This window comes from Geotrypetes seraphini, chromosome 4, assembly GCF_902459505.1.
Source record: "Geotrypetes seraphini chromosome 4, aGeoSer1.1, whole genome shotgun sequence".
Classification (NCBI taxonomy): Eukaryota; Metazoa; Chordata; class Amphibia; order Gymnophiona; family Dermophiidae; genus Geotrypetes; species Geotrypetes seraphini.
In genome coordinates this window covers 193,360,785-193,386,542 of record NC_047087.1, presented here as the reverse complement: position 1 = coordinate 193,386,542, position 25,758 = coordinate 193,360,785, and the positions used below count along the sequence as shown (strand labels likewise).

The 25,758-nt window shown below is 45.0% G+C and overlaps 1 protein-coding gene across 1 annotated transcript in view; it reads left to right on the top strand.

The window, feature by feature from the left end:
• Positions 1-25,758, top strand: part of LOC117359732 (prolyl 4-hydroxylase subunit alpha-1-like) — a 187,927-nt gene that overhangs the window by 31,475 nt on the left and 130,694 nt on the right. The window contains exon 6 of the mRNA XM_033942949.1: positions 10,872-11,111. Coding sequence (XP_033798840.1) covers positions 10,872-11,111 — 240 coding nt within the window. The remainder of the gene's footprint in view (positions 1-10,871; positions 11,112-25,758) is intronic.

The following is a 25,758-nucleotide window of genomic DNA, read 5'->3' as shown; positions in this document are numbered from 1 at the left end:
TTTAAAATATGCAGTGTCACCTCAGTAACAACTATACAAAAATAGACAAATATACCCCCTCCTCTTTTACTAAACCGCAATAGCGGTTTTTAGCACAGGGAGCTGCGCTGATAGTCCCTCGCAGCTCCCGTCGCTCATAGGCTCCCTGTACTAAAAACCACTATCGCGTTTTAGTAAAAGGGGGCCATAGTGCAAAATATAGACAGCAGATATAAATTCTCAAAACGGACCCATTTTGAATATTAAATTGAAAATAAAATCATTTTTCCTACTTTTTTGTCTGGTGATTTCGTGAGTCTCTGGTTGCACTTTCTTCTGACTGTAAATCCAATATGTTTTTCTTTCTGCCCCTCCCCTTTTCTTGCTGTCTCTTTCTTTTTCTCTCCCCTTGCCCCCTCTTTATTTCTGTTTTTCTTTCTCCCCCCCCCTGCCCCCCTCTTAATTTCTGTCGCAGTAATCTGGAACTCTCTTCCAGAGGGTGTTATAGGGGAAAGCACTCTTCAGGGATTCAAGAAAAGGTTGGATAAGTTCCTCCTGGAACAGAACATATGCAGGTAATGCTAGTCTCAAATAGGGCACTGGTCTTTGACCTAAGGGCTGCCATATGAACCTACTGCATGATGAACCACTGGTCTGACCCAGCAGTGGCAAATCTTATGTTATGTTCTTTCTTTCTCTCCCTCTGCCTGCCTGTCTTTCTTTCTCTCACCTCCTGCCTGCCTGTCTTTCTTTCTCTCTCCCCCTGCCCCCCCACAAGCCATCGTGCTGATTTCTCCACTTCCCTGATTCTTTCTCTCTCTCTCTCCCTCCCCCCCCAAGCCAGCATGCCGATTTCTCCCTGCTTCCCCGAGCTAGGCTTGGCACGTAGAAGCGCTGGTGAAGGCTTGTGGGTCCGGCAATTGTACATGCCTGGCCTGGCTTGGGGAGGCAGGAAGAACAAGCTTTCAAAGGCAAAGCGATCTACTGGTCGATCGCAATCAACCATTTGGGCACTCCTGATATAGAGCATGATTCATGGAGCAGTTTGATAAAGTGAAACACAGAAAATTCATCCTACCTTAGTTGTGCTTTTCCCATAGAAATGCCTTGGGCCATATTTGTATGCGGAGGGGGGTGTCATTTCTCTGGAATCACAGGTCTGATCTGGCTCATTTTCAAACTTGGTGTCTTTTCACCAGATTTTTCCCCCATGCCAAGTTTCTTCTCATTCGATTTAATTTTGGGAGAGTTATTTTGCCCTCAGATAGATGGAGGATGGACAGTCATTTCTCAAACCCGTTTTCATAATTCTTTCCAACTCAGAAGTTAGAATAAAAATGGAGCATATGATAAAAATAAATTCCAAAAATCCAGTTTTGCTTTATTGCTAGCAAAATTCAGGAAGCTGCCAATGTCATTGTTTTGGTTCAGCTCCGGCTCATGAAACTTCCCTTTGAGCCCATGGAATCAACTGTGCTGAGATACCTATCTTGGAAAGTTTTCTTTTTAATATTGTTAACTTTAGCTGGAGACCTGTGTCTTTGGATGTGCTGGAGGTCAGAGTGTGCTTTTGGTGGAACAGCGACCTCTGTCCTGGGGAGCAAGGTGTGCTTCTCGACATGTGGCAGTCGCATCTATTGTCAAATGACACAGGTATGGAAGTAAAGGTGTGTTTCCTAACCTGCAGCCTGTAAAAGCTGGTGAACACACTTGAAAAGGGTTTGAGAATTATAAGTGTGGCACCAGAATATTCTACTGTTGGTGCAGGGTAGACAGAGTTCATAGGGGCTAGAGTCCTCATTAGAAACGGACATGGTAACCATTCTTATAAAAGTATTGGAAGCATTAGCTCTCGGGACATTGCCAACTTAGAGCTTCTAGGAGGATTTTTCGGGGGGCTTCTGGAGCTCAGTTAATTGTGGCCATCTTGGATGTTACTTCTACTGTAAGTAAAATAAAAACAATGTTAATGTTGCAACAGTTTTTTGTACTTGGTCTCCTGCTCCTGTGCTGGGCCCACTGCTTCTTCTCTAGGTCTGAATGGCAGCTGCTTTGTTAGCAACAGGCAGAAGGCTAGCTCTTATAGACCCAGAAACAGGAACTTACATGAAGATCTGATGTAACTTCCTGAGTCTGATAGAGCCTACCTTCTGCCTGCTGCTGACATGGTAACCGTCATTCAGATCTAGAGGAGCAGACCAGGTTAAAAAAAAAAATGGTTACAACTTAAATCGCAATTTTTTTTTTTTTTTAAATAAATCTTTATTCATTTTTATACGTGCAATAAGTGTAATAATACATAAACAAATTTGCACATTGAAAATATCACTTAATATTCAGCAATAATACCAATCATAAAATCTTATCTCCCTCCCTTCCCACCCCTTCATAACAAGTACTTAAATTACATTATATAAGATATTATACTTAAAATCCCCCCTCCCTGAAAAATGAACTTTAAGAATTAAGGGAAAAATAACATCTAATCATTACAAAATTTTGTTAATGGCTCCCACACATCTTGAAATTTCCTAATATATCCTCGCTGTGTTGCTATTACTCTTTCCATTTTATACATATGACATAATGAATTCCACCAAAAATTATAATGTAGTCTAACTCCAGTTCTTCCAGTTATAGGTAATTTGTTGAATGGCAACCCCAGTCATTATGAGTAATAGCTTGTTATTATTTGATGATATCTGACTCTTTGCTCTCATTGACATACCAAATAATACAGTATTATATGACAATGCCACTGGATTTTCTAATAAACAATTTATTTGGTTCCAAATTGATTTCCAAAAAGTCATAATAAATGGATAATAGAATAATAAATGATCTAAAGTCCCCGCTTCGAGATGACAGTGCCGACATTTATTAGACTTAGAGCTATCCAATTTTTGTAACCGAACAGGGGTCCATAATGCTCTATGTAACAGAAAAAAACATATTTGTCTCATAGATGCTGACACTGTACATCTCATCCTCCAAGTCCAAATTTGTGGCCATTGAGACGTGATCTCAATGCTCCAAATGTCTCTCAGACCAGTGTTTGGTTTCTTTTTAATAAATCCAGTCAGCAATTTATACCACTGGGCAGCCTGGTGACCCAGGAAGTCCGCCTGAAAGCATAAAAACTCCATACTATATTGATTAAGGTTTTTCCATTCAGGGAACCCCGCCTGAATGGCCTGCTTCATTGCAACCATCTAAAACTTAAATCGTAATTACAAATGTTGGTGCATATTTTTCTAATTATATTGGTCCCAGTTTCTGGTTCTTTTATCCTTTATCCCTTTAGCTTGCTGTTCAGGAGTCCCTGTCATTTTCTTCCTCCCTTATATTCATCTCTGGCATTCATCTTTCACACACTTTATTTTTCTGACTCTCAGTCCACTCAAATTTCAGCCCTCCTCACCAGCAAATTTTCAACTCCCTTTTTTACTATTACAATTTAAAGTGTTCCATCTATTTCCAATATTTCCCTCCCTCTCTCTTACCATCCCCTCTGCCATGTGAGGCATTTTTTTCTCTCTTTACTTTTCCAGTATCCAGCAACACTCCCCTCTTGCTTCTTCTAGAGAATGATACGGGGGACAGAATTTGTCCCTGTCCCTGCATATAGCCATGAGAAACCATCCCGTGTTGTTATTTAGTGTATCTTAACCTCAGTCCTTCTACTTCAGCATTCTTCAATGCAAGGCTGGAGGGGCAGTGGCTGTACCCAATCTGATTCTTCCCTCTCTCCTTAAAGAATGAGACAGGGATAGTTTCCCATTAGAATGTGAACAAATTCTGTCCCTGTGTCAGTCTCAAGCTTCTTCCACCTTCCCATGTCCAGCATCTTCCCTCACATCCCTTTTCATGTCATCACCATTCTCTTGCCTACCTTTGGTAGAAATAAAAAGAAAATGGTAGTATGGGGCTTAGGGGGGTAGCATAAGGGCTCAGCATCTTCTGATTTTGCCCTTGATGCTTAAGTTAGCATTGGTGGGACTAGTAGATGCTGAGCATACATCTTACATATTGGCTCCAAGGCTCTGCACTGTCATTTTCTTTTCCTGTCTCTTCTCTGTTCTGTTCAGGGATGTTGCAAGGATGGAGGGAGATTCATCCATGGTATGTCTTACTACATATTGATCAGTTCTCAGCAGTTCACCAATTGAGAAGCACCACTTTAGAAGTCAGAAACCATAATTTCTTGTATTGTCCTGCTCTGTTCCTGGACAAGTGGGTTATGCTCCAGTTGCAAGACTGCTTGTAGGAAGCCTTATTTACAAAATTTTTTAGACAATCCCCTCTTTACCTCAGGATTGCCCTCCAGTATTCAGTTGCTGTTCTACAAGTGAGACAGTAGGAACTAGTCTTTTCTGCTCATGTTTATTTTTTCTTTAAAGTCAGTCTTGTCAGTGGCGTACCAAGGGGGGGGGGGTGGGGTGGGCGGTGCGCCCCGGGTGCCAGCCCTGAGGGGGTGCTCCCGGCCTTGCCGTTCAGTCCCCCCCACCCCCCGAAGGACCGCTCGCCCCACTGACCTTCCAGCACCACCTATGAAGCAGCCCGCAGCAAGATCGCGACATCAGCGATCCCTGAGCTGCTTGGGCGCTGCTTCCTGCGCCGCGGTCCCGCCCCTTCTCTGAAGGCCTGTGCTTTAGGGGGCAAGGGGGGAGGGTCAGCCAAATTGAGAAGCCAATTTTTTTTTTGTTTTGAATCGATTCAAATCAATTCACCCGAAGTGAATTGGTGAACCGATTCAAATCGTGAATCGGACAGCACTAGTTCCCACCCCTGAAATACAAAAATTGCTGTGTTTTGGGGGTTCATATGCTTTTCCTAAGCTGTTTTGTTCTGAAAATTGCACCGTGGTGGCTATCTTGCATTTTCTTGCTTTGAATTTAAAGCTATATTTACCTCTAGAAGCTTCGTTTTTGCAAGAAAACCACTCAGATGGTCTCCCCAGGGCAGGATATTTTGGATTCATGCCATGTTTGCATTGGATGGATGGCTGGCGAGTGGCCTTGTTCCATGTGCTCCTCGGCATGGGAGGGGAGTAAGATTTCATCAGACCAAGTTCCCTCGACCCCCTGAAGAGGAGTCCTGCCACTCTTTCCAGTTGGGGGCAGCCCAAAAAGTCAAAAGTGGGCCCCGTGGACAGTGCCCTTTTGGCCCCAGCTAAATGTAGCCACAAGTCCTCAAAAAGCTCTGAGAGGTTCACAGGAGGCAGCTACTGCCTCAGATGATGAGTTTTCTACAGAATTTATTAACATATTCTATCGGGCTTATTTGACAAAGAAAAAGGCATCTTCTGCACCTCCTCTGGCATCCTCACTGGCACATGGGTCTTAAATCCAGTCTTCCTGAATTGTCCCCGGATGTTTCACTGACTGATGACATGGATGATCAGGATGACCTTTCCTTCTCCTTTGCATATGTACTACTGCCATGGGGGATGTTGTAGTGCTTGCAGATCTCCAGGACCATACTTGGTCTTGGATATTCTTCGGGACAGCTACAAACTCGAGTTTCTTTGGCTCCTGACAGCTCTTTCTAGACTCCCCAGTGGGGAGGCCAGAAACGGCAGCCCAGGTTCAAAGGTTGTTGACCATCGTGGCTATTGAGCTGGACACGACTTGAGCTCAGGCAGATATTGAATATACTTTATCATGCCAAAGCGAGGCTTCTAAGATAGGAGACTGATCCTGGACCTCAAGGTGGTCAATGCAGCCCAATATTCCCTGTTTCAGGATGGAAACGGTGCGATCGGTGATGCCTTGGTGGCTTTGGGGGAGTTCTTAGCTTCTCTGGACCTGATGGAGGCCTATCTCCATATTACTATCTTTCCAGAATGCAGGAAGTACCTGAGGTTCTATGTTCTGCAGAGCATTACCAGTTTGCGGCACTACCCTTAGGGTTGGAAATGGCGCCAAGGAACTTCACCTAAGGTGATGATGGTAGAGGCAGCCAACCTGTGGACACTCTATGTTTGGCTGGTTGCTTAATCTGGGCTCCAATAGAGTCTGAGGGGCATCTGGCGGTTCACCAAGTCATCCAGTTGCTTCAACACATAGCCTGGGTGATCGACTTCCACAAGAGTCACTTAGAACCAATGCAGGTCATGGAATACATAGAAACATGATGGTAGATAAAGGCCAAATGGCCCATCTAGTCTGCCCCTCCACAGTAACTATAATCTCTTCCTCTCTCTGAGATCCCAAGTGCCTATCCCATGCCTTCTTGAATTCAGACACAGTTTCTATCTCATCACTTCTAGGAGACTGTTCCACGCATCTATCATCCATTCTGTTAAAAAAAAAAAAAGTATTTCCTTAGCTTACTCCTGAGCCTATCACCTTTTAACTTCATCCTATGCCCTTCATTCCAGAGCTTCCTTTCAAATGAAAGAGACTCGACTCATGCAGGTTTACACCACATAAGTATTTAAACATCTCTATCATATCTTCCCTCTCCTGCCTTTCCTCTAAAGCAGTGGTTCCCAAACCTGTCCTGGGGGACCCCCAGCTAGTCAGGTTTTCAAGATATCCCTAATGAATATGCATGAGAGAGATTTGCATATAATGGAAGTGATAGGTATGCAAATCTCTCTCATGCATATTCATTAGGGATATCATGAAAACCTGACTGGCTGAGGGTCCCCCAGAACAGATTTGGGAACCACTGCTCTAAAGCATACATATTGAAATCTTTTAAGTCTGTCCCCATATGCCTTATGACGAAGACCATGCACCATTTTAGCAGCCTTCCTCTGGACTGACTCCATCCTTTTTATATCTTTTTGAAGGTGCGGTCTCCAGAATTGTGCACAATATTCTAAATGAGATCTCACCAGAGTTTTATACAAGGCCATCAATACCTCCTTTTTCATACTGGCCATACCTCTTCCTTTGCACGCTAGGATTCTTCTAGCTCTCACCATCGCCTTTTCAACCTGTTTGGCCACCTTAAGATTATCACATATCACACCTAAATCCTGCTCTTCTGTTGTGCATATAAGTTCTTCACCCTCTAAACTGTACTGTTCTAAACTGAAGTCCAAATGCATGACCTTGCATTTCGTAGCATTAAATTTTAGCAGCCAAATTTCAGACCATTCTTCAAGCTTCGCTAGGTCTTACTTCATGTTGTTCACTCCATCTGGGGTGTTTACTCTATTGCATATTTTGATATCATCCACAAAGAGGCAAATCTTACCTGACAGCCCTTCAGCAATATCGCTTATAAAAATGTTTAAAAGAATAGGCCCAAGAACAGAACCTTGAGGCACACCACTGGTAACATCCCTTTCCTCACAGTGATCTCCATTAACCACTACCCTCTGTCATCTGCCACTCAACCAGTTCTTGACCCAGTTCTTTGTGGCCCATCCCGAGGGCACTCAGTTTATTTATTAGACTTCTGTGTGGAACACTGTTAAAGGCTTTGCTAAAATCTAAATACACCACATCTAGCACACTCCCTCTATCCAATTCTCTGGTCACCCAGTCAAAGAAATTGATCAGATTTGTCTGACCAGACCTACTTCTAGTGAATCCATGTTGCCTTTCTACCAGGTCCTGTAATCCACCAGATTCCAGAAATACCTGGGAGTTCACTTCGCCATGGGTCAGAATAAGGTTTCTGCCCATTTCCCACCAGGAAAAGCTTAGCCATTTAATCCAGGACTTTCTGGAGACTCTGGTCCCGACTGCCTGGCAGTACCTTCAGGTCCTGAGGTTTATAATAGTGAAAATTGATGTGATTTCATGGGCCAGGGGTCACTTGTGTCCACTGCAGGACACGCTTATTTCCCACTGGAGTCCACAACGGGATCCGTTGAATGCCCAGCTCCCCTGGATGACGGAGGCTCAAAATAGTCTAGCTTGGTGGTTGCATCATCTTTTCCTCTCCAGGGGTCTTCCCCTCCGGATTTATGATTGGGTGGTTCTGACGAAGGATGCCAGCTTCTATGGACAGAGTGCTCTTTGTCTGGACAGTCCGATTCAAGGCCAGTGGTACCCCTCCAAGAGGAAATGGTCGATCAATTGCCTGGAACTTTGGGTGATTCAGCTGGCTGTCCTCCACTTTGAGTGTCTTCTCTGAAATCGGGCCATGTGTGTCTTCTCGGACAATGCCATGGCAGTATCTTATGCCAATTGCCAGGGGGGCACCAGGAGCGCCACTCTGCGCAAGGAGACCCAGCTTCTCTTTTGGTGGCGATTTCCATTGTGCATATGGCAGGAGTAGATGATGTCCAGCAGATTATCTCAGCCTTCAAGACTCTAGATCTTAGGGAAAGTTCTCTGTCCCAAAGAGTGTTCAGCTGCATAGTGGAATGGTAGGGTCATCTGACATTCAACATCATGGCATCAGCGGTCAACAAGAAAGTGGATCGGTTCTTCAGCCACCATCACAAACCAGACAGCAAAGGCTTAGATGCACTGGTGCAACCTTGGCCGCTGGAGGGTTGTCTTTGTTTTCCATCCATAGTCTATTATAGGCCTTCTGTTGAGACGGATCACAGTGCACAGGGGTCCGGTGATTCATGTGGCGCCTGACTGACTGAGGCATCCATGGTACACCAACATGGTTCATTTGCAACTGGACCAGGGACTCAGACTTCCATGTCATCCTCGTCTTCTCATGCAGATTGCACTTCAGAATCTGGACCGCTTTGGTCTTATGACCTGGTTATTGAGTGCTCAACTGTAGTCTGCAGAGGCTATTCTTCAGTTGCAATTGCTGCTCTCCTGCGCAGCAAGAAGTCAGCTGGGGAGGCCTGTGCAAAAGCGTGGAGATGTTATCAATCATGTTGTGTCCAAAAGCTATAGGATTCATCCATGTCATTGATATCTCTGATACTGGAGTTCCTTCAGGATGGACTGGAAAAGGGACTGGCTGTCCACTCTCTGAGGGTTCAGATTGCCATTCTCTCCTCTCTGGGTTATAAGACTCTGAGAAGCTCTTTGGCCGCTCACCCTGACATCATCTGGTTTCTGAGGGGCACTCTGAGGCTTCGGCCCCTGCTGCAGCTACCCTGTCCAAATTGGAATCTCAATCTTATCCTCCAGTCTCTGGTCCATATCCCTATGAGGCACAATCAAGACAGTCTTCCTGATGGCCATTATTTCTGCTTGCTGGGTTTCTGAGCTCCAGGCTTAATCCTGCCAGGATCCCTTTCTTAGGATTATGGATTCTAGTGTGTTTTTGCTCCCTGCCCCCTCCTTTCTTCTGAAAGTGGTCTCTAGCTTCCACATTAACCAGGAGGTTTGATTTCCTACCTTTACTCCCTCCGGTTTGAGGGAGCAGAACATTGTGTTGCTATCGCTAGATGTGCGCAGGATTTTGTTGCGGTACATGAAGATACATGAAGGTACATGAAGGTTATGTTTTCAAATTTCAGACCATCTGTTCGTACTGGTGGGTCCTGCCCATAAGGCAGGCCAGCTTCAGAAGCCACCATTTCCAGGTAGATCCATATGGCTATTTCATCTGCCTACATTGCTGCTGGTAAGAAGCCCCCTTTTTCTGTGAGGGCTCTACCAAAAGCATTTCCTCCTCTTGGGTAGAGTCATTGGTGATTTCTTTGGAGGAGATTACAGGGCTGCTCCCTGATCCTCTCTGCATACTTTTACCAAGTTTTACAGGATCAATCTGGCAGCCAAGCAGGATGTTGCTTTTGGTTCCTACGTTTTGGCAGCAGGCTCATCAGTCCCACCCTGATTCTACGGGACTGCTCTGTTACGTCCCACTTGTCCAGGAATAGAACGGGATTGTACAAGAACAAAAGATTAGATTCTTACCTTTGTTGATCTTCTTTCTTGTAAATCCATGCTGTATTTCTGGAATCCCCCCTGGGAGTTGCTGATTCACAGAATGTCTGCCTTAAAAAGTATGAGTAAGCTGAGCTTCTGATTTTCTGACCAGCTTTTCTAAGAGTACCATGTGAATGGATTTCACACTTTACTTTGGGGGGTCCCTAGTTAAACGCCCCCTTCCGTCAGTTCAAGCTGTGTCTCCTTACAACACAATTTATTTCAGGTCAATAGTGTTTAATAACCTATTTTGATTGTTTCAATTGTTTGTTATGAGTTTCATGTTCTGAGCAGGTTAGACTGATTTGTCAGAGTTTCTCCGTAACTCCCTTTGTTTATTTCAGATTGATACTGTTTAATAACCTGTTTTGACTGTTTCAGTTGTTTGATTGTTATGATGTTTCATGCTTTGAGCAGGTTAGACTGATTTGTCAGGGAGTTTCCCTGTACCCCTCCCTTTGTCTGTGTCCTCTACAGGTGACTGTCTGCTTTTCTATGAACTGAATACCTGAGGGCAGTCCTGAGGTAAGAGGGGAGGATCTAAAATATTATGCAAATGATGCTTCCTACAAGCAGTCTCATGACTGTAGAAGCATAACCCACTTATCCAAGAATAGAGCGTGGATTTACAAGAAGGAAAATTAGCAAAGGTAAGAACCTAACCTTTTAATTTTGAGGACAAGATCAAATCTTAAACAGCTAGTAGTGTTTTTTTGTTTTGTTAATTTAAACCAAGTACTAGAAAGTTGTTGATGTCAAGCATCCTTTAGATCTTTAAACCTACCAGAGACTTTTCCATCTTTAAACATACCAGAGAACTTTCACAACAAAATTCAAATTTCTGACCAACCGACTTTCCCACCAAAATTCAGATTGGTGAACTGCCTTTTTTACCACTACATAGATCAGATCAGTGAACTCACTATTTCCAAAGTCACACTGCAGACTTCAAAGCATATCCTGAAGAAAACCACAGCATGATGCCTGAAATATTGGTTTCTACCTGACAAAGATGCAGTGAGACCTGGAAACCTGCAACAAGCATCCTTTAGAGTTCATATGTTCTTTTTTCACTTTACACAGGTGTAAAGTATGATTCATTTCTAACTGCAGAAGACTGCTTTGAGTTGGGAATAATTGCATACAATGAAGCGGACTATTACCACACGGAGCTGTGGATGGAGCAGGCTTTGCAGCAGCTGGATGATGGCGAGGAATCATCCATTGATAAAGTTTCTGTCCTGGACTACCTGAGCTATGCTGTGTACCAGCAGGAGGACCTGAATAAGGCTCTTGAACTCACCAAGAAGCTCCTTCTCCTGGGTGAGTCCTCTAATTGTCTCTGAGGAAAATCAGTAATTGATTCAGGACACATATAAATGGACTCAGCATAGTTACTGTACGTTGTGAGTTCAGAGCTTTCTAGCTAGTGACCTGAATAAATACTTACATGTTCCTGTTTTACCTAGATCATCCCATATTCAACACTACTACAGCTAGCAGTTTTCCATAGATATGTTTATAAAGAAATTAAGATCTGATGCCATATAGCTTTGTTAGAATGACACTGCTTGATAAGCTGTTCTAATATTGGCCAAACAAAAACAAACAAGACAGTTAACATAGTAACAAAGTAGATGATGCCAGATACAGACCCGAATTGTCCATCTAGTCTGCCCAACCTGATTCAATCTAAAAATTTTTTGTTTTGGGTTTTTTTCTTCTTAGCTATTTCTGGACAAGAATCCAAAGCTCTGCCCAGTACTGTTCTTAGGTTCCAACTACTGAAGTTTCCGTCAAAGCTCACTCCAGTCCATCTACATCTTCTCAGCCATTAAAACCCTCCCCAGCCCATCCTCTACCAAATGGCCATATACAGACACAGACCGTGCAAGTCTGCCCAGTACTGGCCTTAGTTCTTAAATATTTACTATTATTTTCTGATTCTAGATCCTCTGTGTTCATCCCATGCTTTTTTGAACTCCATCACCGTTTTCAACTCCACCACCTTTTTCGGGAGCGCATTCCAAACATCCACAACCCTCTCCGTAAAGAAGAATTTCCTTACATTGTTCTTGAGTCTACCACCCCTCAACCTCAAATTATGTCCTCTGGTTTTACCATTTTCCTTTCTCTGGAAAAGATTATGTTCTACATTAATACTTTTCAAGTATTTGAATGTCTGAATCATATCTCCCTTGTCCCTCCTTTCCTCTACGGTATACATATTCAGGGCTTCCAAGTCTCTCCTCGTACGTCTTTTGTTGCAAACCTCCTATCATTTTCATCGCTCTCCTCTGGACAGCTTCAAGCCTTTTTGTGTCCTTCGCCAGGTACAGACTCCAAAACTGAACACAATACTCCAACGACCTGTACAGGGGCATCAACACCTTCGTCGTTCTACTGTTTATGCCTCTCTTTATACAGCCCAGCATCTATCTGACAGCAGCCACCACCTTGTCGTACTGTTTTATCACCTTTAGATCTTTGGACACTATCACCCCAAAGTCCCTCTCCCCCTCCATGCATATCAGCCTCTCCCCTCCCAGCATATAAGGCTCCTTCTGATTGTTAATCCCCATATGCTTATTCTACATTTCTTTGCATTGAATTTTAGTTGCTAGATATTAAATCATTTCTCTAACTTTTTCATGTTTTCAACTCCCTCCTCTGTGTCTACTCTGTTACAAATTTTGGTATCATCAGCAACAAAGCAAACCTTTCCTTCTAACCCTTCAGCAATGTCACTCACAAACATATTGAACAGGATCGGACCCAGTACCAGAGGCGTACCAAGGGAGGGCGGGGGGGGGGGGAAGTCCGCCCGGGTGCAGTCTTAGGGGGGTCCCTATTGCGCTCCCACCCACCTAGCGAGAGCAGCAAACCTTCCTCCAGTAGCGTCGGCTGCTTCACGGCTTTCTCCTTCCTCTGCCACGTCACTGATGACATCATCAATGACGCTTCACCGGCAGGAGAAAGCTGCGAAGCAGCCGACACTACTGGAAGGAGGTTTGCTGCTCTCACAGGGAGGGTCGGAAAGGTTCACTTGGGGAGGGAGAGATAGGAGGGTCAGCGGGCATTCGTCTGGGATGGGGGAGAAGCGATCTGCCTCAGTGCTCCAAGGCCTGGCGCCATTACCTTCTTCGGGCAGCAGCAGCTTTTACAATTCACTGCTGTTGCCAGCTTCAGGCCTTCCTCTCTGCCAGGTCCTGCCTACTTCCTGTTTTCATGAAGACAGGACCCGACAGAGAGGAAGGCCTGAAGCGGGCAACAGCAGTGAATTGTGAATGCTGCTGCTGCCCGATGAAGTTCAGGACACCAGGCCTTGGGTGACAGAAGGAGGAAAGGGAGCAGAGGGGGAGAGTGTTGCTGTACCCAACTGGAGGGAATGAAAAGAGATGCCAGGGCTTGGAGGGAAGAAGAGACGCCAGGGCATGGAGGGAAGGAGAAAGGTATGCCAGATCAAGGGAAAAGGAAGGGGGAAAGGAAGGAGGAGATGTCAGAGCATGGAGCGGGAAGGAAAGATGGAAGAAAAGGAAAGGAGAGAGATGCTGGGAATCAGGGAAGGGATGATGCCAGACCGTGAGGTGGGAAGGAAAGAAAGGAGAAGAGAGAGATGCCAGAGCATACAGGAGGGGGTGGTGACAGAGAGAGAAAAACGGAGAGGTGACAGAGTTGAAATCAATAATATACAAAGGAGAGAAGGGGCATGGGATAGATAGTTTATGGAAGGAGCATAGAAAGAGGGAAGATGCCATATGGAAGAGAGAGAGAGAGAGGGTGCACACTGGATAGAAAGAGCACAGAGGGCAGTGAATGGAAGGGGCGAGATAGAGGGTGAACAGTAGATGGAAGGGGTAGAGAGAGGGAAACAGACACTGAATGGAAGTGTGGGGGAGAGGAAGGACAGCTGCTGAATGGAAGTGTGAGGGAAAGGGGGAGCAGATACTGGAAGGAAGTGGGGAGGAGAAAAAAAAAAAGGGCATATGCAGGATTGAGGGAAGAGGATAGAGTTAGTTACTGGAAGGGGTGAGGGAAAGAGGTGGCAAGCTATAGGTAGACACAGTGAAAGAGGGAAATTGAAGACTGAATAGTAAAAAAGAATTTAGACAGAGGCAGAAAATAAATTGAGAAGGAAGACCAGGGAAGAACAGGAGGAAGGGAGCGGAGAGAGAGATGCCAGAGCAGGGGGGAAGGAGAGGAGACAGGTACCAGACCAATGGGGGTGAAAGGAGAGATGGAAGGGGGACACATACAGTTTCTGGAAGGGACATAGAAGGAGAGAAGATGCCATATAGGGGCAGAGAGATGGCAGACAGTGGATGGAAGGAAGAGACTAACAAGAAGATGAGGAAAGCAGAAACCAGAGAAGACAAAGGTAGAACAAACATTTTCTATTTATTTATTGCTTTAGGAGACATGTGTCACTGTTTCTGAGGTATTGCATTATATGCAGAGTCCAGCTTCTTGCTGGTTCAATTTAACCTTTGTCTATGTATTTCTATTTTATCCCCCCTTTTACAAAACTGTGGAGCATGTTTTAGCGCCAGCCGTGGTGGTAGCAGCTCTGATGCTCAGAATTCTATGAGCGTCAGAGCTGTTACCACCATGGCTAAAATCCACACTACAGTTTTGTAAAGGGGGGAGGGGTAAGTTTGTGTTGACATTCCATACTAGGCGAAGGTGTTTTCTGTGTTTTGTGTGTTCAAAAGACATGGTTTTCTGTTAGGATTGACTGCAGGATTGATCTGCACTAGCCTGGCTTGTTTAATAATAATAATAATAACTTTATTTTTGTATACCGCAATACCACAAACAGTTCAGAGCGGATTACAATGTAAGAGACTGTACATATACAGCAAAGATACAATGTAAGGGAATGTACTATGCAGTTGAGAGCAAATTACAATGCAGGGACTGTACATATTTAGCATAGGTGTTAATACTGCGGAAAGCAAAGCAGAATTTCAGTGCAGGAGTCTGTACATCTACAGCAGCGATATTTATACAGTGAAAGAAATGGTACCAGAGAGATCGGGGGAGGAGAGGTGGGAGGGTTTGGTTATTTGGAGGGGAGGGGTTCGAGAAATTTATCATAGAGGTAAGATTTGAGAGATTTCCTGAAGTATGAGTAAGATGGGGCAGATGAGATGAGGGTGGTCAGGCAATCTGTCCATCTGCCAGCTTGGAATGAGAGAGTTCTATTAAGGAATCTTTTGTAGGTGCATCCCTTTAGGGATGGGTAGGTAAACAGATAGGCATTGCGTGTGCGAGTGGTACCTGGGAACGCAAAGTGGTGAGAGAGATATATCGGGGATAAGCCAGTTAGGGTTTTGAAGCAGAGGCAGGCGAATTTGAAGATGATTCTCGCTTCTAGTGGCAACAGTGAAGTTTTCTGTAGTAAGGGCTGATATGGTCTGACTTTTTGAGGCCATAGATTAGGCGGATGGCGGTGTTTTGAATGAGTCTTAGACGTTTGATATATAATATTACAGTAATCCAGGATGCTTAAGATTAGGGATTGGACCAGCAGTCTGAAGGAGTGGGTGTATTGTTGTTGTACTTCTCACTGCAGTATGTAATATGCTGCCTTTTCCTAGGTACTCATGTGTGTCGTGTGGCTTGCTACTAAAAATCATGTTTTTCGTACAGATTGGCGGGGGGGGGGAGGCAAAAAATGATGGGCCCTGGGTGTTACACATGCTAGGTACGCCCCTACCCAGCACCAAACCCTGAGGGACTCCACTACTCACCTTTCCTTCCTCCGACCAACTTCCATTAACCACCACCCTCTGGCGTCTGTCCATCAACCAGTTTCTAATCCAGTTCTCCACTTTGGTTCCTAACTTCAGCCCTTCAAGTTTGTTCAAGAGCCTCCTATGAGGCGCCGTGTCAAAGGCTTTGCTGAAATCTAAGTAAATTACATCTAATATATGTCCTCGATCCAGCTCTCTGGTCACCCAATCAAGAAATTCAATCAGGTTCGTTTGGCAAGATTTACCTTTAGTAAAGCCATGTTGCCTCGGATCCTGTAACCCATTGGATTCTAGGAAGTTCATTATCATTTCTTTCAGCAATACTTCCAGTGGGGATTCTTTAAACAGAGCGGCACCGGCGGTGATATGCCTTTTCCCGCACCAGGACCAGCGGGCAGGCAGAGGAGAGCAAGGTAGGAGCATGATCCTGCGGGAGCACGTGTGACGATCTGCCCCTCCCCCGAAACCAGTGGGAATTCTTTAAACAGAGCGGCGCCGGCGGAGATCTGCCTTTTCCCGCACCAGGACCAGCGGGCAGGCAGAGGAGAGCAAGGCAGGAGCCCGATCCTGCGGGAGCACGTGTGCCGATTTGCCCCTCCCCCGAAACCAGCGGGGATTCTTTAAACAGAGCAGTGCCAACGGCGCTCAGCCATTTGGCATGCCAGCGAAGGCGCATGGCAAAGGCACGTACGCCTTAGTACGCGCCTTTGTGAAGCGACGTCCTGAGAAGCGACAAACACGATTGTCTCCAAAAACACTCTGATAAGTATTACAATCTGTTATAGCTGATATTAAATATGGAATTCAGTTTAGAATCTTTGTAATGTTACTAGATTTAATTTTTAATCTATAATAATAAAATGCTAAGCGCGCATGCGCACTAAAAAAAAACGTGTTCCCTGAGATGTCCCGAAAATACGAGTGCGCATGCGCGCCTACAACGTCACCACAGCCTGCTCTCCGTCTCCACCTCGCGCCGCTGCAGGCCCCACACTCGCAACTCACACATCCGCTGCAGCCTAGCAACTCCGACCACAACCTTCCACCCTCAACCGCCTATGCCGGCTCAGGCTGGCGCGTTGAGGAGTCGAAATGCAGACCCGGAAGAGCGAAGGAAGCCTCACACTGAGCAACTGTATTTACACTGTGCAACGAGCCTCTGCCACGGTCCCGGGTTCCTCTCAGCCTACCCTTCTCGCGGTCTGGCCGGCTACCTTAGTCCTTTGCCGCCGCCGCCACCCCCTTCCCTTCCCTACCCGCGGTCGACAAAACTCTTGCCTCCAGCAGCCGCCGCAGCACTGTAAACACGCTGCTTCGCGGCCTTTACTGCCTTCATTTGCTCTTCCGTTTCTCTGATGACGTCATCAGGGACATGGAAGAGCAAATCGGGGCAGTAGAGGCCGCGAAGCAACGTGTTTACAGTGCTGCAGCGGCTGCTGGAGGCAAGAGGTTTGTCGACCGCGGGAAAGGAAGGGGGTGGCGGCGGTGGCAAGGGACTAGGGGAGCTGGCCAGACCGCGAGAAGAGAAAATCGCGTGGGCCACGAAGAGACAAGGAGGAACTGGGAAGAAGGAAGAGGGAAAGGGGCCTGCTTTGGGGTAAGGGTGTGCTTGGAGGCACACAGCTTTGCTTGGGGGGGAGACAGAAGGGGGCCACGGAGAGACAGGGAGGAACTGGAGCTGGAGAGGGAAAGGGGCCTGCTTTGGGGAAGGGCTGTGCTTGGAGGCAGACAGGTTTGCTTGGGGGGGAGACAGAAGGGGGGGGGCCACGGAGACACAGTCAGGGAGGAACTGGAGGGCCAGAGGGAAAGGGGTCTGCTTTGGGGGAGGGGTGTGCTGTGAGGTAGATAGCTTTGCTTGGGGGGGAGAAAAAATGGGGGGCCACGGAGAGACAGTCAGGGAGGAATTGGAGGGGTAGAGGGAAAGGGGTCTGCTTTGGGGGGAGGGGTGTGCTGGATGGCAGACAGCTTTGCTTGGGAGGGGAGACAGAAGGGGGACCACGGAGACACTGTCAGGGAGGAATTGGCAGGGTAGAGGGAAAGGGAGCTGCTTCGGGGGGGAGGGGTGTGCTGGGAGGCAGATCATTTTGCTTAGGGGGGGAAGACAGAAGGGGGGCTACGGAGAGACAGGGAGGAACTGGAGGGGGAGAGGGAAAGGGGGCTGCTTTCTAGCACCCGTTAATGTAACGGGCTTAAAGACTAGTGATACATAATTTATTATGTTTATTATGTTAAATCCTTCCCATATATCATATCTGAAAAAAACTCCTATATAATGTATTCTAATTTTCCTATGTACTGTTTTCCTGCCTTCTTCTATTCTAGGTTTCTAGCCTAATTTATTTATTTCTCTCAAGTACTTTAGCAAGATTGTGAGCCTTTGGGACAGTCAGGGAACTCTAAGTACTTTTTCTTCATTTTAATTAATCTTACTTAATTGCATCTCTTCTGTATCTACTGTAAACCGCTTTGAACCTCACGGTATAGTGGTATACCAGAAATAAAATTATTATTATTATTATTATATTACTGTATTGCACCGGTTATAGCTGATATTACTGGACAGGTTATAGCTGATATTATTGAACTGTACATCTCCAAATTTAGTTGATATTACCGTATTGCACAGGTTATAGCTGATAGTACTGAACAGGTTATAGCTGATATTATTGAACTGTACATCTCCTGAAATAGCTGATATTACTGTATTGCATCATTCCCCTGTCTATCACCCGATACTCTACGCCTCCTCTCCCAAGCAGTTTAAACAGCAGGCAAAAATGGTGACTTTCAACAAATATCTACTGATACTGGGGATACTTTATTTAAAATGTTATAGAAGCTGGTGTAACGACGAAAACCCCCCAAACCTATTCATGTCTCCTGGCACAGACCAACTAAGATGAGCAAACCTACTGGTCCACATCAATTCCTTTAGGATTATTCAAAGCTAGGCCCATTACAAATACCCGTGGTAAATAGAGCTCGAAATTCATTCAAACTCCATAGAAACAAGATCAAGGAAAGAAAATTGAAAAAAAATAGAATACTTTAGAACACTCACCCCAAATAAATATGGTAATCTAAAGGGATATTACCTGAACACCCGTTCAGTAAGAAACAAAACTCAAATAATACACGATTGGCTGGCGAAAACGAACCCTGACTTCCTATTTTTGACTGAGACATGGATGGTTTCAGACACCGATACGATTATGAAAGAAATGTTATCCCAGGGCTATAAAATAATACCACTATCGAGAAACTGGAAAAAAGGGGGAGGTATAGCGATAATTTTAAAAGAATCCTTTGATTATAGAAAAATAGACTCAAAAACCACAAAAGACCTAGAAATATTAACTTGTAAGGTCACAAACACCCAACTGGAAGAGGCATTAACCATGACACTCTTTTACATTCCCTCAAAAAGTGGACTAGCGCTAGAGAAGAGTTTTTCGAATACCTCACTATTAACACTCTAAAAGGAACATACAACCTGCTACTGGGAGACATAAAAGCTCACCTAGAGAAAGTGGAAAAACCAGACGTGATAGAAATTGACACTTTCTTAAAAACTCTCGGTTTCATAATACCAAAACCAGAGAAAACACACGAAAAAGGCCACCAACTAGACATAGTTACTTTTTTGCAAAAAAGAAATCCCTGATCCTAAGATCCACTTTATCAACAGGGGCCTGGGAAAAATGTATCTGGTCAGATCACTACATATGTAATTTTGATATATATTGGCATAAAAAATCACCCCAACAAAAATATAAAAGAAAAAACCTAAAACCAACCACAATCACCAGAAGAGGAACTATAAATCCAACAGAATTCTGGGCCCATTACGAACTACAACCCAAAACTGAGGAAATACAGGACTTCCCAACTAGATGGGCAAAGTTTAGCAACGAAGTGTTAGATCAAATAGCGCCATTCCATACATACAAAAAGAAAGAAAGGGAACTAAACGAATGGTTCGACTCTGAACTACTAACTCTAAAACAGGAACTGAGAAAACTAGAAAGAATCTGGCAAAAAACAAACAAAGAGGAAGACAAAATACACTGGAAACAAAAAATGAAAAACTACAAAAATCTGATCAGAGAAAAACGAACAAAGCACTACGCACAAAAAATAGGGACACCCAAAACAAATAGCAAAGTTGGTAAACAGACTAACAGACACTACCCAAATCCTGCTATGGGAAAATGAATGTATGCCCTCGGCAGAAACCCTTGCCACTTTCTTCAACAACAAAATCTTAGACGTAAGAGCGACCATACCTCCACCCTCACCCAACTTCAAATTCCAACTCGGTCTCCACGAAAAAGAACCCAGAGTAGACATGCTTTGGAACCATTTTGAACCTCCAAACTGGCACCAATTTCTAACCCTGTTCAATAAATATACTAAATCAAACTGCCTATTGGACATATGTCCTTCCAAGACCATGAAAATAGCCACACTAGATTTTAAAAAGGACCTATTTAACTGGGTAACAACCACTCTCACAGAAGGAACATTTCACGAGGAAATGGGACATATACTAATCACACCCATCCCAAAAGATAAAAAAAACCTCATTAGCCCTAAAAACAAACTACAGACCCATAGCAAGCATCCCATTATTCACCAAGCTTCTTGAAGGATTGGTCAACTTGGAGCTAGTGAACTATCTAGACAAATTTAGCATACTCAATGAACACCAATCAGGATTCAGAAAAGGTTTTAGCACTGAGACAGTCCTAGCCTCAATCCTTAATCACCTATACGGCCTATTCAGCAAAGGAAAAAGTGCTCAGATTGTATAACTAGACTTCAGCAGTGCTTTTGATCTTGTTGATCACGAAATAATGCTACACTGCCTAGATGCAATATGGGAAGAGTAAGAAACTGGGTACAGGGTTTCTTAACAAAGAGATCATACCATGTGGTTAGTGGTGGGACATACTCAAACTCCTGGAGAAACCCCTCAGAGTACCACAGGGTTCACCACTATCACCTACACTATTCAACATTTACATCTCAACCCTAGGACACTTACTACAAAAGCTAAACTTAAACTACTACATATATGCAGATGACATTTCCATTTTAATCCCAGTGAACAGCATAACAAACAAGACCTCAGAACATATTTCTCATATTATGACCGAAACAGAACACTGGACAATCAACTTCAAACTGAAACTAAACACAGAAAAAACAAAAGTCTTCCTTGAAAGCCCAACGGACAAAATTAAAAAACAATGTTACATATAAAAGATCACGACTACCCGAGTACTAAAACAATAAAAATATTGGGAGTCACATTAGACACACATTTGACAATGGTTGAACACACGAATTTAGTGGTAAAAAAGTGTTTCCTGACATTATGAAAATTAAAGACCATCAAAAAATACTTCGACCCATTATCATTTAGACTACTAGTGCAATCACTAGTACTTTCTACACTGGATTATTGCAATATAATTTATATGGGTATACAAAAAAACCAGTGAGGAAACATAGAATTGTTCAGAACACAGCAGTCCGTTTTGATATTTGGATTGAAAAAAAGTGACCACGTCAGCCCCTACTACAGACTACTGCACTGGCTGCCAGTCGAGGCACGAATAATATTCAAGTTCTCTTGCATATGCTTCAAGCTAGTTTGGGGACAAGCTCCTACATACTTGTTATCACACTTCATATTATACAGTCCCATGAGGCAAACCAGAAATTTCAATCTGTTTGCATATCCAAGCATTACCGGCTGTAAATACAAAACCTTTCTGGATAGAACTTTCATGTACCAAGCAAACAAACAACAAAACTGGCTGGACAACTACATTAACGGAGCTAGACTGACCTACCTCGCCTTTAGAAAAGTCATAAAAACTGCCTTATTCGACAGATGTATCACCTAAACATTAACTACACCAAATACTAACTTCCTTTCCGTTTTTCCTAATATATCCCCCCTGTAATTCTTAACAAATCAAATTGTATTATATAATTCGCCACTTTTTCTAAAAGGGCCCTTCTGAAATTCTAAACAAACTGTATATTGTAATTTGCTGCATTTTAAGATTCTGTATACTGTAATTTTCACTGACTATCTGCATATTGTAACTCGCTAATTGTCCAGCTCTCTTCAGTTGTGAACCACCTAGAAGTCGCACGATTATGGTGATATAGAAAAATAAAGTTATTATTATTATTTTTCCAACAACCGAAGTGAGGCTTACCAGCCTATAGTTTCCCACTTCATCTCTGGCACCTCAGTGGCTCAGGGATACTGCCAGCGATTGCTATGCTTGGTGGGGGTAAGTTCTGGCTGCCTTTGGAGGAGGTTCTCAGCTGGTGGTGCTTGGGGATCCCCACCAGCCACAGCAAGGGTCAGCAAGTACTTCAACCCTGGAGAAATAAAACCAGAAATGCATTTCTTTTTCTGTAGAATACAATGCGAAGACATCTGTTATATGCATTTCCCAAAACTAACATTTCAGTCAATAAATTCCTTTTTTTTATATTTGGAGATTTATTTTTCCATTATGTTGGTTCCAGTTTTGCTTTCCTGTCTTTTGCAAATTCTTCTTCAAGCAGTTGCTGCCTTTGGTTCCTCCTACCATGGTCCAGCATTTCTCTCCTTCCTCCCTCCCAATGTACAGCATCCCCACTCCCTTCTATCATTCTCCCTCTTTTTCCCTTCCCACTCCTGTACAGCATTTCTTCCTCTTTCCTCCATCCCCATGTACAACATGAATCCCCTATCTCTCTTTCTCTCATTCCCTCCCTTGCTGCAAAGGAGTGGTGAAAGAGAGAGCGAGGGATCCAGGGTAGTAGGCAGGGGCAAAAGTGGGCACCTCTCCCACTTCTGCCACATTCAACATTTCTCCCTCTCTCATTCCCTGGACAATGTGCAGCATCTTTTGCCCCTGCCTACTAGCCCCATGTCCACCAGGGATCCAGGATGCACCTCTCCCACTTTTGCCACATTCAACATTTCTCCCTCTCTCATCTCCTGGACAATGTGCAGCATCTTTTGCCCCATGCCCACCATTTCTTCTTCTATCATCCCTCTCCTGCACCGTGTCACATCTCTCCCTCCATTCCCTCCACCACCATGTCCAACATTCCTATCTCTTGCTTCCCTTTCAATCTGTCCCACTGTTTCCTCTCCACCATCACATCCAACATTTCTCCCACTCATCTTTTTCTTCTCCATACATCTCTACCTCACTCCTTGTCCTCCCTATGCCTAACAATTCTCTTTCTATTCCCTCCCCCACCTCAGCATCTTTCCCTCTATTCTATGTCCCAAATTTGTTCCCTTCCTTCCGCGTCCCAAGTTCAGGGCCCCCTTCCTTCCTTCTGTGTCTCAAGGTCATGCCCCCTCCCATGTCTCACTCCCAACACATTCCCTCCCTCCCTCATTTTTCCCAAGTTCATGCTCCCTTTCTCCCTTCCTTGTCCCAATGCAATCGCTCACTACCTCCCTCCCTTCTGTGACCTAAGCTCGTGCCCTCCTGTGCGGGTGTGTACCAGAGCCATCAAGGTGGGCCTCATTCTTCCTGCCTTCCAGCTGCACTTGCTTATTTGAAGGGCTGCGGACAGCAGTTCCTGCATGCTGCACATGGCTGACCCAGAAGCCTTCCCTCCGACGTCAGCTCTGACATTGGAGGGAAGGCTTCTGGGTCAGCTGCGTGTGGTGTGCAGGGAGCACTGCACGCAGCTTTGTGAAGGGGTGAGTGGGGCTGGAGTGCAGGAATGAGACACTTCTTGGACGAGTGAGGTAACATACTGTGGGAGCCACTCATGAGGTGCCTCCATCCTCGCAGGATCCCCATGACCCGGGGGGGGGGGGATTCCCATGGACGCAGGGGGAACATTATGGGATCCCTGTGGATTCTGCGGGATTCCTGTTGGCCCCGTTCCCATGCAGCTCTCTATTCTCTTCTTCTCTCACACATTGCACCTTTGGTTTATGTAGTTATGGATCCTCCACCACTGCTATCTCACTATCAGTCAGTGTACCCCATGGCTTTGTCCTAGAACCTCCTCTTTTCTCCATCTATGCTCATTACTTGATGTTCTGATTTTCTGATAACTCACAAATCTACCTTCTGTATCGCTTGGTAGACTGGTATCGTCCTTACAAATGGGTTATATGCCTCACTGTTACCAGCAGGTGGAGACTGAGCACAAACTTGAATATCAGGCTAGAATCTGCCCAGCAACTCAGTCTATCTCAATCTCCATAGCAGGTAAGAAGACTAATTCGGCTCCCCTCATAGTACTGTTGAAATTTTGTTTTGGACTCCTGGGTTCCCCTTTTGTGCCGAATAGAGCTTGGACAGGTCCTGTTTGGGGCTCCGTCCAAGCTCGGAGGTGTTAACCCAGCGGGTCTCGTGCTGGGTCCCTTCCCCCAGCTTCCTCCACCTCCACATATTTTTGTAGAGGTGCCTCAGCCGGTGGCCTGGCCCGTTGGTTGGTCAGCCCTCCAGCTTTGAGAGTCGTGGAATCTGTTCTGTAAAAAACCCCACAAAATCATAGAAACATAGAAGATGACGGCAGAAAAGGGCTACAGCCCATCAAGTCTGCCCACTCTGCTTACCCACCCCCTGTCTATGCCCTAATGACCCAATTTCCTTATCTTGACCCTCATAGGGAACCCACATGGGTATCCCATTTATTCTTAAAGTCTGGCACACTGTCTGCCTCGATCACCTGCACTGGAAGCTTGTTCCAATGATCAACCACTCTCTCTGTGAAGAAATACTTTCTGGTGTCGCCATGAAATTTTCCGCCCCTGAGTTTGAGCGGGTGCCCTCTTGTAGCCGAGGGTCCCTTGAGAAAGAAAATATCATCTTCCACTTCAACACGTCCCGTGAGGTACTTAAATGTTTCGATCATGTCTCCCCTCTCCCTACTGTCACAACCCTAAGCCCGTAGCTCAGCGTTTGCCAGCTGTGGCTCGGTCTAAACCTAGCCCTGCCATCAGAAGTTCTAATCAATGCGATAGGGTTGTGACCAGTCATAGAGAGAAGCCTACCTTTCCCTTTAGCTCAGATTTGGCTGATCTCCAGGGAGGAGAGGAGTTGGAGCAGAACAGCTCACAACAGCCTGAGAGGGATCTCCCTCCCCCTGCAAACTCCCAGCTGAGACAGTTAATGAGGAAGCCAAGACAAACCAGGCAAACTCTGCAGGCAACTCCGCCCCCTCAGAGAGCAGGGCAGGTTCGTCTGAGTACTTTAGAGGCGGCTCTAAAGAGGAGAAAGGCAGTCTATCCTGAACCAGCCCAGGGAAGGGTCCCTCCCGAATGTGCTCCTGATTCCCAGGACTGGGAAATGCAAGAGCCTGACACTGACCCTTTGGCCAACCAGCTAGCTACTGAGGAACCTATGGATCTAGGTGAAACTTCCAGTCTGCCTGAAGATGTACTAATGCAAGACAGCTAAGTGGCAGGGCTGGGAGGTGTAAGGTTTATTAACCTACTATGTTTGTGTTTGGACTGTTTGGGAAAAGGTGCTTTTGTTTGGAAGCCCTTTGAGGACTTGTGCTGGTTGGGGCTGTCCCTGTTTGAGTAAAGCAGGAAGAAAGAAGAAAAAAAAAAAACGTTTTTCTTTTGCAAGTTTAATTTGCTGGCTAAAGTTAAGCTGGCTAGGACTGCCATGGTTTGAATGACAGAGAGGGAAGTAATGTGGGGAGAATCTACTTACCATTCCAGGTTGGGTTAGTGGGGCCATTATTGGCATTCTGTGAATCAGAAAGTAATTGGTAGATTCATTTACTCCCCTCCCCCCACCACCTCCTTTAGAGTTGGTTGGGAACAAGCCGGAACACCTTAAGGCTTGTACACGAGAGCTTTTGAGCAGTGCTGTGAATATGGGTGTTGTTTTGCCTATAAATTTAACAGCCTTTTTGCTTTTGTGATTTATTTTGTTTACTTACCTGATTAGAGGGCAGAGCTGTCCTTTTTGCCTTTGGGCAGCTCTAATTTTTGGTTTCCTGACATGAATTGTTTTTCTTTATGGCAGAGAGTTTGGGACTGACTGTTGACCAACTCTCTTTAACCCACCACTAAATAAAGTGGAGATTTCAGGACCAGTAAAGTGACTCTTTTGTCTTTTGATTTCCTGATAAAGCAGTGAATATTATCCAGCAGGACTTCCCTCTACCTAGGGAAGCACGTCGGAGCAGCGCGAACGTGAGCGTGAGCCGTA